At 43.0% G+C, this 15,407-nt stretch overlaps 1 protein-coding gene across 1 annotated transcript in view; it reads left to right on the top strand.

Moving 5' to 3' along the window:
• Nucleotides 1-15,407, top strand: part of grm3 (glutamate receptor, metabotropic 3) — a 64,533-nt gene that overhangs the window by 37,496 nt on the left and 11,630 nt on the right. Inside the window, exons 8-12 of the mRNA XM_041796773.1 lie at nucleotides 9,424-9,666; nucleotides 9,756-9,945; nucleotides 14,349-14,658; nucleotides 14,763-14,956; nucleotides 15,092-15,224. Of these exons, the coding sequence (XP_041652707.1) occupies nucleotides 9,424-9,666; nucleotides 9,756-9,945; nucleotides 14,349-14,658; nucleotides 14,763-14,956; nucleotides 15,092-15,224 (1,070 nt within the window). The remainder of the gene's footprint in view (nucleotides 1-9,423; nucleotides 9,667-9,755; nucleotides 9,946-14,348; nucleotides 14,659-14,762; nucleotides 14,957-15,091; nucleotides 15,225-15,407) is intronic.

Below are 15,407 nucleotides of genomic sequence, written 5' to 3'. Positions count from 1 at the left end.
TGCGTAATTGATACAGCACTATAAAGTTGCTTTGAGAAAAGAGGGCTGCAGCTAATCCGTCAGCCATATTCTCCTCTCTTGCACTAATGAGATTGTGTGTGTTATAAAAGTGTCTTTATCAGGCTGCCAGTCTGTCTGTCAGCCTCTATAGAGTTGCAAGAGAGGAGACAGAGGATTGGCTTGACTGACAGATGGTGTACAAAGGAAGTGTTATAAATAAACTGCTGTGTCTTGGGGACCGACACAGGTTTAGAGGTGCTTATTCCTCCACCAACCGTGACCATGAGCAGACATCAAAACAGCCAAACAAACAGCACTTACACGGCAGCTTTGCAGCTTTGGACGCTAGGGAGAGAGCAGGAGGAATGCATGGAGGAAGAGAGAATGGCATGACCAAAGAAGGGAGGGTAAGGAAGCTTACAGATAAGAATGACAGGCAGACCAAGAATGAAAAAAAGGGAGTTTAGGGTAAGGTAAACGGGAGTGAGGAGGAAAAAAAGATGGGGAGGGATGGGAGCAGTAAGGCGCTGACGGAGTGGGACGGTATGCGTCAGCAGAAGATGAGGCTTCGCTTTGAAATTCCCCATCTTCATTTCTGCTACAAATCAAAGGCCTTGGAGCATTTCTGCCTGAGAGGAGGGAGACAGCATGAAGAAAAGAGAGAAGGAAAATTGGTGTAAGATAGAAAGAGATAGGAAATAGGAGGCAAAAAAACCACTCCCATGTAGGATGCTTCCAAGGAGGGATTGAGCGGATTTAAGCATAGAAAGTTTAAAAGAGGAGGTGCAAAATGTGCATTTTCCCCTTTCTTCCCTCCCGCTGCCTCCCATCTTTTTCAGCATTGATGCATGTCCATGAGGCGCATGGCTTTACTCTGCAGCAGGACGGAAAAAACAGAAATGTTGACTTCTTTACAGCTCAGCATTGACAGTATGGCAAACAGCTGCATTGGTGAATAGAAAGAAGAGGAAGAAAAAGTGTGGCAGTTTGTTTTGAGCTGTTGGTTAGCCCTGAATGACGCACTCACACTGCTGTTCATATAACTCCTTCCATCTACAGTATGTTAGGAAGGAGCTGAGGTGAGTTGAGGTTGAACGTGGGGTATAAATACTGCAGCATCACCATCCGCAGTGCTCTCAGTCTGAACTGTAGCAGGCGCAAAACCAACACTGTTCTGCGCTCTCCCTAATCTCTCTCATGATTCATACTTTACATTAGAGCATGTCACCTCTACCTTCATGTTTTCCAACTTAGCAGAATTAAGACACTAGACGGAGCGTTTAACCCAGATTCTGTGTTTCCGACAAGGTATGAGCTGCACCAAAGCAGTGTGTTGCACAGTTAGGAGTGTTCTCATGTGCAGCTCTCTTTATCTAGTCCCATCTTGCTAGTTGCTATGGTAATGAAGCATGAAGCAGACACCATTGCCAATTGTTGAAGTGATCTGGTAGATCATGGGAACTGCTCCCTGCCAGCCTGTAATGCACACACAGGGGCGTATTTCTGCTTTTTTATGATCACAAAACACACACGTAGATAGAGGCGAGATACTAATACACAAACACAGTCAGCTTCTTTACAAAGAGGCAGCTTGAAATGCTTGTTTTTTCCACCAGTATGAAATTGCAGACACCCCCGGCCCACACACTTCTCAAAGCCATCATTCAACTCCCACCCACCCACCGCCCAGATCAGCAGCAAACATATCAGTATATACACATGCACGCACACACCACTGTTGAAATAGTGATAGATGTGATATTCCCCCTTCTGTGTGATACGTCTATGTTAGCAGAGGCGGTGTGCCTTCAGGGCCATATTGAGCAGCGAGCTTACTGCAACGTTTAGATGCTAGAGAACAACCTTCACTCCTTCTCTTCCTCATTTTTTTCCTACCTTCACACTTTACTCTCTCTCTCTCATTCTCCCTGTCTATCTGTTTCTCTTCCCCTCACTCCTCATCACTCCATCACTCTACATCTCTTCGTCTCTCTTCTCTCCCTCTCTCACCCCGAAAAATGTCCTACTCTCTCTACTTTCCAAAACAGCACATCCCACACAGACTTCACAAGGTTGCTCTCCTGCCTCCACTGCCTCTCTGCGCCTGTCTGTTCCTCCGCTCCTTCCCTGTGCTCATCCCTCCATCCATCCTTCACCTTCTCTCTATTGATTCCTCCTTCTAAAGGCTTTCCTCCATCCAACTGTATCTATTCTAGCGTCACATTAGTCTCCCGCCTTTCTCTTGTGCTATCTCCTCGCCCCTTTTTTTCCTGTAATCTTCTCCCTCTCTCCCCCTGTCACTTTCCTCATTTCTTTGCCCCTTATCTTGTCTCCTTGCTCATCCCTCCTCCTAGCACCTCCTTGCGTTTTGCCTGCCATTTCTGTCTTTTGTCTCCTCTATCTCACCTCCTTTCTTTCCATCAAGGCTTTTCTGCTCCTATACATTCTCCCCCCTTATTCTCAACTTCCTCTTCTCCAGCCTCGCTGTCGTCTTTTCCCCTGTGGCCTGATGGTCTGCAGCGAAAGGCTGCACCTCCATCCCCAGAGGACAAATCTACAGGGAGAAAAGATATCGCTCATGTGATCTGTGTTTGTGACATATGATTGCATCCTGTGTCAGTTTCAGTATACGCTCAGGTATGATGTGTGCCTTCATCTCTGTGGGGCACAGATGTGTGAGGTCAGAAGAATAAATGGGTCAAAAAGGTTGATTGCATTATAAGCCCAGAGCTTATCAAATCTTTATATTTTACCAGGAACAGATGTGCATTTGTGCATAGAACTCTCTGCAGTGTTTACTTTGTTAAGCTTAAGTCAGGGATTCAGGTGAATTGCATCTTAGACACACAATTCTCCTCTTCCCAGCCAATAACTTTTCAACATCCGGCTTTCCAAGGTTTAGTCATTCACTAACATTTAGAAAAGATTCTATACACCTCTCTTTTTCTATCTCCTCTTTCAGATTACTTATTCCTACTTATTCCTCACAAGCCCCTTTGCATCTTCTCTCTCTGCCTTTAATACCCACAATCCCCCTTGGGCTTCGCTTTAGCCCAACATGGCTGTGAACATAATTAATTTCACAGCTCCTGAATGAAAAGCCTGTTTTCACCATGCTTCTAATTAGTCAAGAATAATAAGGTGTTTCTGAAGTTAGCAGGAATGCTAGCGTCTTGCAAAAAAATTCTGGTTGCTTTAAATCAGCAGTTTGTCCCATCTAACTTTGTCCAGTAATTTGTATATATTCTTAGCCAAGCTGTTTTGATAAGTGACACTGCAGCAAGAGGAAATTAAGTTGGCAAGCCAATGAATTATGGCACGTAAGCAGAAGTGTATTTGTAGTTAAACTACTGTTAACACAGTTGAAAAGAATGAGTTAAGTTTGGCTGACAAGACATGGTCCTCTGCAGGCAACAACTCATAAGGCATGAAGGTCAGTCCAAACAGAAACCTTTCAAAGCAGATGGATACACCCGTTTCCGTGTTTCTTTCTGGCAAATCCATCTTGCAAAGCTCCCATCTGAACCGTTTGGGCCCAATTAGAAAGTGATAGGACCAATCAGTGTTAAGGGGCAGTGCTTTTGGGCACAGCGGAGTCATGAAGTAAGCAAGCAGCGACAAGAGGCCGGTGCAAGTATGGCAGAAGACATTAGCGTGGATGCTGCTAAAGCTTAAGTTTTATCAGAACTTGATGGCATTTCTTTGTTAAAAGAAAAACAAAGAACAGCATTGAGTTGTTTTTTTTTTTTCAACAACGACAAAAGTCGTGTACTGAAATGTCTACAGTCGCCAAGGTTCGTTATGCAGTTCTGTAAGGAGTTTACTCCTCGGTAGCGACTGCTTTTTTGTTGCTCTGGTTGGCCCGTAAAGATGTGACGGACAGAACCTTCATCCAATCACCCTCCGAGTTTTTTTTCAAAGCCTCTGCCCTTTCCCAAATTCTGTGTATGAGAGGTTTTGCAGATGGATGTGTGAAACGAATCCATCTGACATGCCAGGTTAGGCTTTTGGTGCCTTCCATTCAATCTCGGACACCAGATATTCTGAGTGGATATCATCAAAAATGCGCCCTGAACTCCTAATTCCAACTCAGAATGTCAGAGAAACCTCAGTACCCCCTGTTACAAGCTTGTAGCAAATGGAACGCATTCAACTTGGGTGTGATGTCAATCCCAGCTCCGACATGCAACTTTCAAGGCAAATGAGCACCGCATTTGTACAGACCAGTCAATACCTTCACTTTCTACTTCTTGAGGTAGTTCTTCACCAGGAGCGAATTATGTATTGGACTGTTGTGGTGTTGGAAGACAAAGCAACGACCTAGACCTACAGTAGTTTGCTGCAGACTACTTGAGTTTCTTTCATAGTCATTACATATCTTTCTTTCTTCATGATTCCTTCTTTCTTCATGATTCCTTCCACCTTAATGACCTTCCCAGTTCAAGATGCACTCAAGTATCCCCACAGCATAATCCTTATACCATCATGTTTCACAGTGGGGACAGTGTTCTTTGAGTGATACGCATCTCCCTTCTTTCTCCAAACATAAACGGTGTCTCTATGGAGCTCTAGTTTGGTCTCACTGGACCAAAGGACATGTTTCCAGTATGGATAATCTTTCTTCAGGTTGTTCTTAACATACTTCAGTCTGGCTTGAAGGTGTCTCTTCTGCATAAGTGGAGTTTCTCTTGGTCTGCAACCACTCAGTACATTCCTGTACAGGGCTCCAGGGATCGTCATCTTTGAGACTACAATTCCTGACTTGGCTAAGTCCTTCACTAGTGTCTTAGCAGTTCTTCTGGGGTCTTTAGACACTTCTCTCATTGGTTTTCTTTGCAGAGTCTTTGAAATCTTTCTCCTCCTACCTCTGCCAGCCCTTTTCTGTACTGTAAAGCTCTCTTTTGGGGCTTTTCCATTACATGGCGTGGATCAGCTTGACTCGGCACAGCAGCCCAGCGCAGCAGGGGGCTTGCTTTCCCACCACAACAGAGCTACCCATTTGAGGGCGCGTCTAGAGCTGATGACGTAGTGTTTTGAGCCCTCCTTTATCTCTCTACACTTTCTGATCTGAATGACTTTACATCGTTTTAAAGCAAAAATCAAACTGTACACCAACAGCACGGCACACTGCTCTTTTTACTTTCTCTCTCTCTCTTCTTCTCTCCGCGTTTAGTAAACAAACAATAATTACCGGTCAACATCGCAATCATATTTTTGGATTGGGCAGTGAGAACGGCATGTTTTACTAGCGCCTTAATGAATTAAAGACGGATTTCGTCATGGGCGAAATGTCTCGAACATCTCCAGCATTTTATTTTTTACAAGTCTAGAACTGTCTATGAGAAGGGGACAGGGTCAAACTTTGGTTATTAGTAGGTGCAGAAAAAGGTGTATTCCTGGATGTGCGTCAAAATTTTGGTCTTGTGTCATAAAAATTTAGGTCATAGTGAATGCTGTCACCGCTGTAACAGAGTTATGGACAGCTGGAGCAGATGCAGGGGTAAAACTTTTGTCCCCTGTCTCCCCGTAGTGTGAAAATATATCATGGAGGGGTTCTCAGTAGCAGAGGGGGTAAATCCCCCCAGCAAATCGGACCCCACGAAGCGTTTTGATGTCGGCGCGGCGCGTTCGAAGGTGGGGCTGGCCTGCTTGAGTGTGGCGCAGTGCGGCGCGGCTAAACTGGTGATGGAAATGCAAATCAGCATGGCTTGGTTTGGCTCGGCGCGGCCAAAAGCCATAGTGGAAAGCCCCAATTGAATTTCTTGATGATACACTCCAGTTCTTGACTCTTGGAAACACTGGGATAACTTTTTATATCATTTTTATAATTTGTGAGCATAAAAATATTTTTCTGCGCAGTGAGTGGTGTCTATGGGATTATTTTACTGCTCCTGTTAGAGTCAGAGCCTCCCCAGCCCAGAATTGCAAATATCAAACATGTCTGACAGGATATCCACATTTGTCAATGAGATCAAGCAGCTTGGGTAGCATTACCAATGAGAGGTTGTGTACTTTAAAGTTCTCAATCATACAGTAAACACAACTAATTTTTTATTTGCTGATTGAATTAATATTAAAAAACCCAAAGCAGATATATTTTGAGCTTAAATTGCAAAATCTATCTGAATAAAATTTATGAAGTTGAGCCAGATAGGTTAGTATTTATCAGAAGCTTGCAGGTGGAAAAAAATTCTTGTTATCTTGTTATTTCATTGTCTGGCACCTTGTACCGCCCTTTCATTTGGCAGACTTAACATATTGAATAAGTCGGGTCATTCTTCCTCTTACTAGGAGATTGTAGTATTCACAGCTCATCTTTACACTTTTCTTTTGTGAAAACGGGACAGGCTGAATGTCTCTCAGCTTCATAGAAATGAGTATTATGTCAGTATTTCATGTTATCATTACTAACACTGAGAGCTAGCACTGCCAATGTTAACAACACAGCTAAGAAGCCTCACATCTCCTGCAGCAACTGTGTGATGCAGAAGTTTGGAGACAGAAATAACAGTGAGGTTTGAGGTGCTTACAATGGCTTCTGTTGAAAATGCATTGAAGAAGAAGTAAACTAAGCTGAAAGATGTACAGTGCTTCTCCCCTTTGGATGATTTACACTTTAAACATTTTAAAACTCAATCATGGTCACATTTCTACAAGGTAATGTCAATTAAACAAAAATATGTAAGGTAAAATAGGTGCATGAATATTCGCCTCCTTCAAAGTGACTGACCTAATGCAACAGAGGTCCAGCCTACTGGTGCTAGTAGTCTCACGATTAGTGAAATGGAGATCAACTGAGTGCAATGAATGTCTGCAAGTGATTGCAGTATGAAAACACCTGTGTCTGGAAGGGCTAGTGACTGGTTAATCAGTATTCCTGGCAACCATTACACCATGAAGGCAAAAGAACACTCCAAACAACTGCTGAAAAGTATCAGTCAGGGATGGACACAAAAACATTTCCAAGGCACCAAATATGCCCCTGAGTTTTTTGGTCTGATGAGACCCAAATGATGCTTTTTGGCCAACAGAGAAGACACCGACCAAACACTACATATCACCAAAAACACACCACCCCCACTGTGAAGCACAGTGGTGGCAGCATCATGCTGTGGGGATGCTTCTCAACAGCCAGCCCTGGAAGGCTTGTAAAGGTAGAGGGTAAAATGAATGCAGTAAAATATAGGAAAATTGAAACCTATCCACATAGACTCAGTGGTGAGATTGCAGCCAAAGGTGCATCTACTGAATACTGATTTGAAGGGGGTAAATTTTTGTGCAGTCACTTAAATAGCATTAAAAATTTTTAGTATTTGACATTACTTTGTAGAAATGTGTTTCACTTTGACATGAAAGAGTTATTTATTTGGTTTATTTTTTGTCAAAAAAGCCAGATTATATTGACCATAACTGATTTATAAAATAAAAAAGGGCAAAGCACCCAGTACTGAATACTTCCTTTAACCAGCTAAGAAGCATTTGAGGGGAGAAAATGGACATCCATCATTCAAGGACCTGAACTGCCTGTCTCAGCTTTCTGCTGTCACCATAGGAGTCTTGGTGGCCTTCACCAGCTCGAACTTGCACCCTCATACACTCCCTGATAATCCGCTCTGTCACGTCAGCAAGGTCGCTGGTGTTGGTTATAAGGAGGAATCACCCGTCCTCTGAGTCTATTGCTCCCTGGATGTGATTTGTAGGAAGGAAGTCAAGGACAATATACCTTCAAATGGATCTATAGGCAAGCACCATTATCTCTTTAGTCTGTATTACATGTAATTACCATATACAGCTCATTAGACTTCAGCACACATCTAAGGTCTTAATACGGTGCAGTTGTGATAATTAGCAAATGGCAAAGTGTTTCTGTGAAAGTGCATGGACGTCAAAGAGGAGGCCCAGCTTTTCTTATAACTCAGTGTTATTAGCAGCCTTTATTATCTGCCAGCTTGCGGTCTAATGGCTTCATAACTTGTCTTCATCTGAAGATATTATCAGCTCCTTTTTATTAAAGACATTTTCATTTAGCTGTCACCCAAACATTTAGCCCTAAATTCCAAAGAAGACTTGACAGTAAGAATTTCCTGTGACAGAGAAAAAGAGCGGGAGAGAGGAGGTTGTGCTGTCTCTGTGATTTATGGATTTCATAAACCCTCACGCCCCTGCTGCCATCTGACACACCATTCTTCTCTGAACACTCTGAGCTTTAACAACAATAGCACAGCTTTAGCCCTTGTCAGTGCATGCATATACTCACACACATTCAGCATCACACACGTGCACAACCAGCAGGGTCAGAGCTTTGGTTCTGTCAGCATAGCCTCCCATAGAGCAATACCTTCACCTATTAAGACCTATTGGAGCTTCCACAGGCATACTTGTGCTCATCCTTACTCACTTTTCTGTTTAACAGCATATTCCCAATCCATATTTTGGCATTTTCCACTGATGCAGAGTTCAGAAGAATTTTGCACATGATTTCTGCACTTGACAGAAAGTTTTGAGGAAGGCAGTGCCAATGCAGCAGGGAGTCTTGTTAACATTAAAGAGTGATGCCTTATAAGCCCAGTGTACGCTGCACATTCCCCCAGCTCCATCATCATTTGACAAGTAAGACAGCAACCTATCACACTTGGCTCTGTACTGTGTGTCAGCAGCATAGCGCTGATTGCTCCACTGTAAAGACAGAGGTGACACTGTATGAGTGGCATGCAGTTTGTCTGTGTCAAAAGGACCAAGTGTCAGCACTGTCAGGTCCAACACTGCCTGCTTCACGTCAGGAACTTACTTTTTCCCAGCCTGTAGCCGCTTTTCTTCTCTGTTTTTAATGGTTTCAGCTTCCTGCCAATTTTACAATGTCTTGTGTTCCCACATCCTCAGGGTAGATGGTAATCCTTCCGTAATATCTTGTATACAAACCAATTTGGCAGTGTCAGTAGTGTAGCTCTCTCACATAAGAGACCCAGAGGCTAATTCTATCTGTGTGTGGGTAGCTATAGCACTGCCCAGGGAATCAGTCCTCTGCCTTTATGCCCATACGGCTTTATGGACAGTTTTGTAATGATGCTTTTGGTAATAAAGTTTGCCACAGCAGAATTTAGAGCAGTGTTTTATCCCTATGTGACCCCAGGGAAGATCGGAAGGCCATTGATACAAACAGATATTACCAGGAATACCAGGCATTTATTGCCTCTTAGCAACTACTCTTGTGACTGGCTGGTCTTGAGTAATGAAACCCCTATTTTAATGTCTTCCACTATCTTCTTTTATACTGATAAGGCTTAGACGACCAAAGCTTATTGTCTCTGTCCTCACTGCTGCTTCAAAGAGGCATCAATGAGACATCAATGGGATAATTGTTTATTATTGTGTAGGTTTTATCTCCATTTTCTCTTATTCTTTCCCACTCTTTGTCTCTTCCAGCACCTTTCGCTCCTCCTGGCATTGAGACGGTGGTGAAGTTTGATTCCCAGGGGGACGGCATGGGCCGATACAACATTTTCAGCTACCAGCGCTCCGCTGATCGTTACGGCTATGTGCCAGTGGGAGAATGGGCAGAGAGTCTAAGCCTAAGCAGTGATCTGATTCATTGGCCCAGAGAAGTGGTGCCCACCTCACAGTGCAGCGACCCCTGTGAGCGCAATGAGATGAAGAAAATGCAGGCAGGTAGGAGGCAATGTTCTTTTTTTATTACAGCAACTCACCATGGCAGACCTTTTGAAAGATTTCAGACTGTCACACTCCGCTGCTCATAGGTGAGTACTGCTGCTGGATCTGCACAGCCTGTGAGCCTCATGAATACCTGGCTGATGAGTTCACCTGCTCACCCTGCGCGCCTGGGCAGTGGCCCACCGACGACCTAACATCCTGTTACGACCTTCCTGAGGACTACATCATGTGGGAAGATGCTTGGGCCATTGGTCCAATTACTATTGCATGTGTAGGGTGAGTGATAAAGGGCTGTTAACATGATGTCAGTTTCTGACTGACTGTCAGAGGTGTAAACGTGTGTGACTGTGTGTTTGCATGATTACTGGACTGGAAGGAGGCAACTGACTGTAGCTAAACCTCTCTAGACTTGCAATGATTGTCGGATCAGGGCTTAGCAACCGTAACCGCATGCCTGTCAAGTTTGGATTTTTCAACATGCTGAAGTAGTATGCACGAGTCTCTCACAAGAGCAATACTCAGCAGCTGAAGAGCTGGAAGATTTTTATAGCCTCTCCAAAATTAAAAACACAGCAAAAGCATCTACTACAGGCTGCAATTTTAGCATTCCCATCTAACTGGTATGGTCCCTCCAGCTGCAGATTACCTGTACCTCCAAGGTCCAGAAGCAGATTATTACCTGAAAATATTTTCTGATAGTGTTAAAATTTAACTTCATTTAGCAGATGCTTTTTTTTCCAAAGTGACAACTATCTGAAAATGAATACAACACAAGCAATGATCTCAATAGGAAGGAACATCAGTAAGTGCCCAAAACTGCTTCAGGACTGAATAGACACGGGTGCTGCCATGTAGTAGTGCACAGGGGTATGGAAGTAGGTTTCTCTCTCTCTCTCTTTCTGTGCTTGGTCAGACAGGAAGGGCCATCTGTGTTCATCTGACTGGAAACACTACCTTTACGCTGGTTCTGTGTGTGCCTTGTGAACAGTTAATCCCTCCGACCCAAGACAGTCAAGGGGATTTCAAGAAAGACGGATAATACCTAGAGTGATGTTAGTTAAAAAGTTGGACCCAAAAATTGAGGGTTTTAGAGGCTTACACAGCTAACTATGCAAATTAAATTTGCTATCGCAAGCTAAAAGCTCAATGTAGATGCGCCAGCTGGAGATGACAGGTAAGCTAGCAGAGCCAGATGTACAACATATAAAATAAACTGTGCAAGCCACCTTCCAAGGTCATATCAGTGAACTACATGGTGAGCTATACAACAAGATATACTGTATATAAGTACAAATAAGCTCTTTGCAAGTAGAAGGCTAACAGTTTTAAGAACTACAAGTGAAACTTCACCTCTTCAGCAACATCAGCCCCTCAACTAGTTTGCTGCTGAGTGAGGAAGAGGCATCACCACTAGCAGGTACAACCATGGGAGTGGACAGGTAGAAATCAGTCAATGTTAATGTAAAAAAGAGTACAGAATAGAACTGTTTTAAATAACAGGTATCCAGAAAAAAACTCTAAGGATTCAGGAATATGTAAATAAAACTACATTCTTACACTGGCTTTCATTGACTTAAGAAAATAATTCTTTAAATTTTTGAACTTGATTGTTGTGTCTGTAGCAGTGCCAGGCCCCAGTTTTGAGCTCGGTGTAACTGTTGCTGTCAGTAACACACAGGTCCAGCCATGAAACTCCAGGGCTGAAAAGAGTCCCACTTCTGCCCTGCCTGTGCAACTGTGCTGCTCATTTAGTACCATCTGTTTTTCACTGTTTGGAGTTTGCGCATCTACTACCTACAATACGGTAGTTAAGCTCTCCACCTGCAGTAATGAGACAGACTCACAGCTCTTGAGTCTGCCTCCCTCCACCTGTCATTTGTTGTCCTTACTGAGAAGGATTCAAAGTCAAACTAGCGCTCAGCACAGTTTATTTCCTTATTGGTGTTTAATTCTCATTTTCTTTAAACGCACAGTTATGACCTCACAAGCAGGGAAAGCAGTAAAATAGTGTTGCCACCCTGATATATAAGCCAACTATTAAGATGAAAAATTAAAACTGAAAGTGAGGGTTGTACACCAGATTCTGCAGTGTAAACAGTACTGTTTTGAACATTTGGGCATGTTTGGGTCCAAAATTGAGGTTGATGTAAGGCTAAGATGTGGTGAGTAAGCTGTCTGAGGGCACCAGTGGGCAGGAAAGAGGACTCACACAACCCTGGTCATGCTCTCGATATCCTTGTGTTTTATTAGGGGCATGGGAAAAAATCATTTGAAAAAATAAAGTCCTCACCTTTAGTGCAGAGTAAGGGGTGGATGTGGTCGGTAAGAATCGCCAAGCCCCAAGATACCGTTCAGGTTTCCATGACCACTGATCATGCTGTGGATGCTCTGAGGGCCTGAAAACCACTGGCAGTCTCCAGGCATGTTACCAGGGTTGAAGAGGCCCGGACAAAAGAGATGCCATTGAGCTTGACCTTGGCTGCTGAGCAACACACACGTGTCAACATGCATCAAGCTTGACTCTAGCCACCCTCCCCCACCCCTCCAACCTGGGTAGTGGCACCCAGTGATGAATCTTTAGCCTCCTACATGCCTAAATAATATGCACATGACTACATCATCCACATCAAAGTCATGAAACAACAAACCTTCATCATCATCGTTGTCCTCACCATCATCTTCAGCTCCAAACTACCAAATGCAGAGGTGTACACAAGGAAAGCTTTCTCAGGAGTTGTTCTCAGATCAAATGTAGTTGGGTAACTTATTCTGCCACAGGAGACTACAGACGAGAAGAGTAGCTTAGTGTGTAGGTGTTCCTGAAAGCTGGGTCTTTAGCTTTTTCTTCAAGGTAGAGAGAGATTCTGTGGATCAAATGGAGTTGGGTAAGTCATTTCACCAGTGGGAGACAACAGAGGAGAAGAGTCTAGCTTGTGATTTAAGGTCCTGTTGTGATGAGAGTACCAGCCACTTTTCACTGATGGAGCATAGCCGGTGAGAGGGAGTATAGATATGGATGAGGGATTCCAGGTCAGCAGGAGCTGTTTTTGGTCTGTTTCGTAAGCAAGAAGAAGGTTTTTGAATTTGATGTTTAACAGAAGCATTTTGATTTTATTTTTTGATAACTATTCTCACAGCATACACATCACTTCTGGGAACTGTAAGAGTAAAATTCACTATAAGACACTCCGGCCTACATATAATATCACCCCATATAGCCTTGCCTTTTTAACCAGTTAGACCTAATCCCAAAAGGTTGTCCTGCTATTTCTGTCGTTTCATAATGCACTACATAAAGACTACACTCTATAAGCGTAGAACAATGCTGCTTGTATAGTTAGATATCTTCTGCATGGTGAGGATTCCAACATTATCTGGGCCAGACATCAGGTGCATATTAATTCCCCTTCTACATGATAAAATTAATCAGCTGGAAATATTAAACACTCATTTTTCTTCCACTGTCATGGCACCAACATATCCCTGTTTCCCTAGGTTACCACTGCTGATAAGCTTTGCCAGAGAGATTTTTTCTTTTGGAAACTCAACAGTCAATGCCAAGAAGTTATAAGCTCTAGTGTAACTGCTTTCAGTGCCACAGGCTAAATTTCCAAACAGAATGTGTAGCATGTTTTATTTTCCTCTTTCCTTGTATTTGCTCAGTGATGTCAGTGACACTGACCAGTAAGAGCAAAGAGTGCTCTTCAGATACAGCAGAAGGTGTCAACAAAACAAGAGGCAATGTTAAAAAAGGAGTGATGATGTTGGTACTGTAAGATGGAACCATGATATTTAGTGCTGATGACAATATCCCTGCCTTTATGTTGCTTTGTTAAGGGAATGCTTGGTTTACAAAAGAAATGTTGAAAACAAATAACCAACACAGTCCAGGGGCCTGGTAAGTTACTGCTTCTAGCATTAACATCAAGCTAGCATATCATTCATCACAATGTTTGGATAGACAAACAGTATGGTTGTTTACAGTGGATGTAGTCTAGCCCAGCCCCTCTTCCTTCAGGCATCATCACACCCAATGTATTCTGTCATGTCTGTCTGATGACTTGTATTCCAAGTCAAGGCACAAATCTCTGGTTCTGTGATCACCATCACATTTGACACAATGAACATTGTAACAGACATAAAAAAAATACTGTACCCTGACCTGGTCTTAAGGCTACTCTAGTGTAAGATCACATCATAAACACAGTCACTACATTTCTCTAACATTTCTCTAATTTTGGACGGACAGAACAGCCCAGGTGTTTCTATTAATTAGTGACTATGTTAACTTTCAGCCAAATTGGTTTGAAAGTGTTGTCATTAAATCAGCCATTAAACACAGAAAATGTCCTTGAGAATGACTTTTTTTGGCTTTACTTTTATTATTTTTCAGGTAAAACATTTACCTACTAAAACTAAATGGATTGATCCCAGCTAGTTTGACAGACATTTATGTCTCTCTGCAGTGGTGATAACACATCATAAATATGTGGATAACTGTAGTTGGTTTAGCATTACATAAAAAAAGTAGTCCAAGTACTCTAACAGATTACTTCATCACCCTCAGCACTACAGCAAACATGTCTTGTGAGAAAGGAGAGTCTGACAAGTGTGTGTCATAACCTTTTACTTTATGAAACTCTATGTTATTGTCGCTGCTAACGTCCTTCTGTCAACAGGTTTGTCTGCACCGGCCTGGTGTTCTGGGTCTTTATAAGACACAACCACACACCACTGGTCAAAGCCTCAGGCAGAGAGCTTTGTTACATCCTCCTCTCGGGAGTCTTCATGTCCTACGCCATGACTTTCCTTTTCTTGGCCAAACCCTCTCCTGCCATCTGTGCCCTTCGGCGCCTGGGTCTGGGCACATCATTTGCTGTCTGCTATTCCGCCCTCCTTACCAAAACTAACAGAATTGCCAGGATTTTTAATGGCGTAAAAGATGGAGCAGGAGCAGTGAGGCCACGCTTCATTAGCCCGTCCTCTCAGGTGAGTGATTGCAGTATTACATTCATCCATCTGCATCAGTCAGATGGATGGACGGATTGACGCAGAGAAGATCTTGGTGAACTTACCAACCTTTTTTTCCCCAGGTGTTTATCTGTCTAAGTCTAATTTCCGTCCAGTTGGTAATGGTGTCAGTTTGGCTGTTGCTGGAAGTTCCAGGGACACGGCGCTTCACGTTGCCAGAGCGTCGGCAGACTGTCATCCTCAAGTGTAACGTACGAGACTCCAGCATGCTGCTATCACTGGGATATGACGTACTCCTGGTCATCCTGTGTACTGTGTAAGTGTTTCGGAAGTCCTCCAATGTCCCTGTATGTGTCAGAAGGTTTCTTTTAAAGTTGAACTTTGTCGGATTTACTTTGTTTCATACCTCATGACATGTGACTATGTAACAAGAAAATATTCTGCTCTTTAGGTATGCTTTCAAGACCAGGAAGTGCCCGGAGAACTTTAATGAGGCCAAATTTATTGGATTCACCATGTACACGACCTGCATCATTTGGTTGGCATTCCTCCCCATCTTCTATGTCACATCCAGTGACTACAGGGTATCTTCTCACTAAATAGTCACACACTCAAACATAACTTAAATCTACCTTTGAGTGCATCTCATTAGCCAAAAATATTTTCACGTTTAAATCTTTAACAAAAACAGCTGAATGCCTGATTTAAATCCAAGACAATAAGTACAATTTTTTCTTAAAGACACAAAATGCTTTTTTGCTTTCTTT

The sequence above is a fragment of the Cheilinus undulatus genome, linkage group 9, assembly GCF_018320785.1.
Source record: "Cheilinus undulatus linkage group 9, ASM1832078v1, whole genome shotgun sequence".
NCBI classification, from domain to species: Eukaryota; Metazoa; Chordata; class Actinopteri; order Labriformes; family Labridae; genus Cheilinus; species Cheilinus undulatus.
The sequence above is the reverse complement of the archived record's forward strand: the minus strand, read 5'-3'. Positions and strand labels throughout refer to the sequence as shown.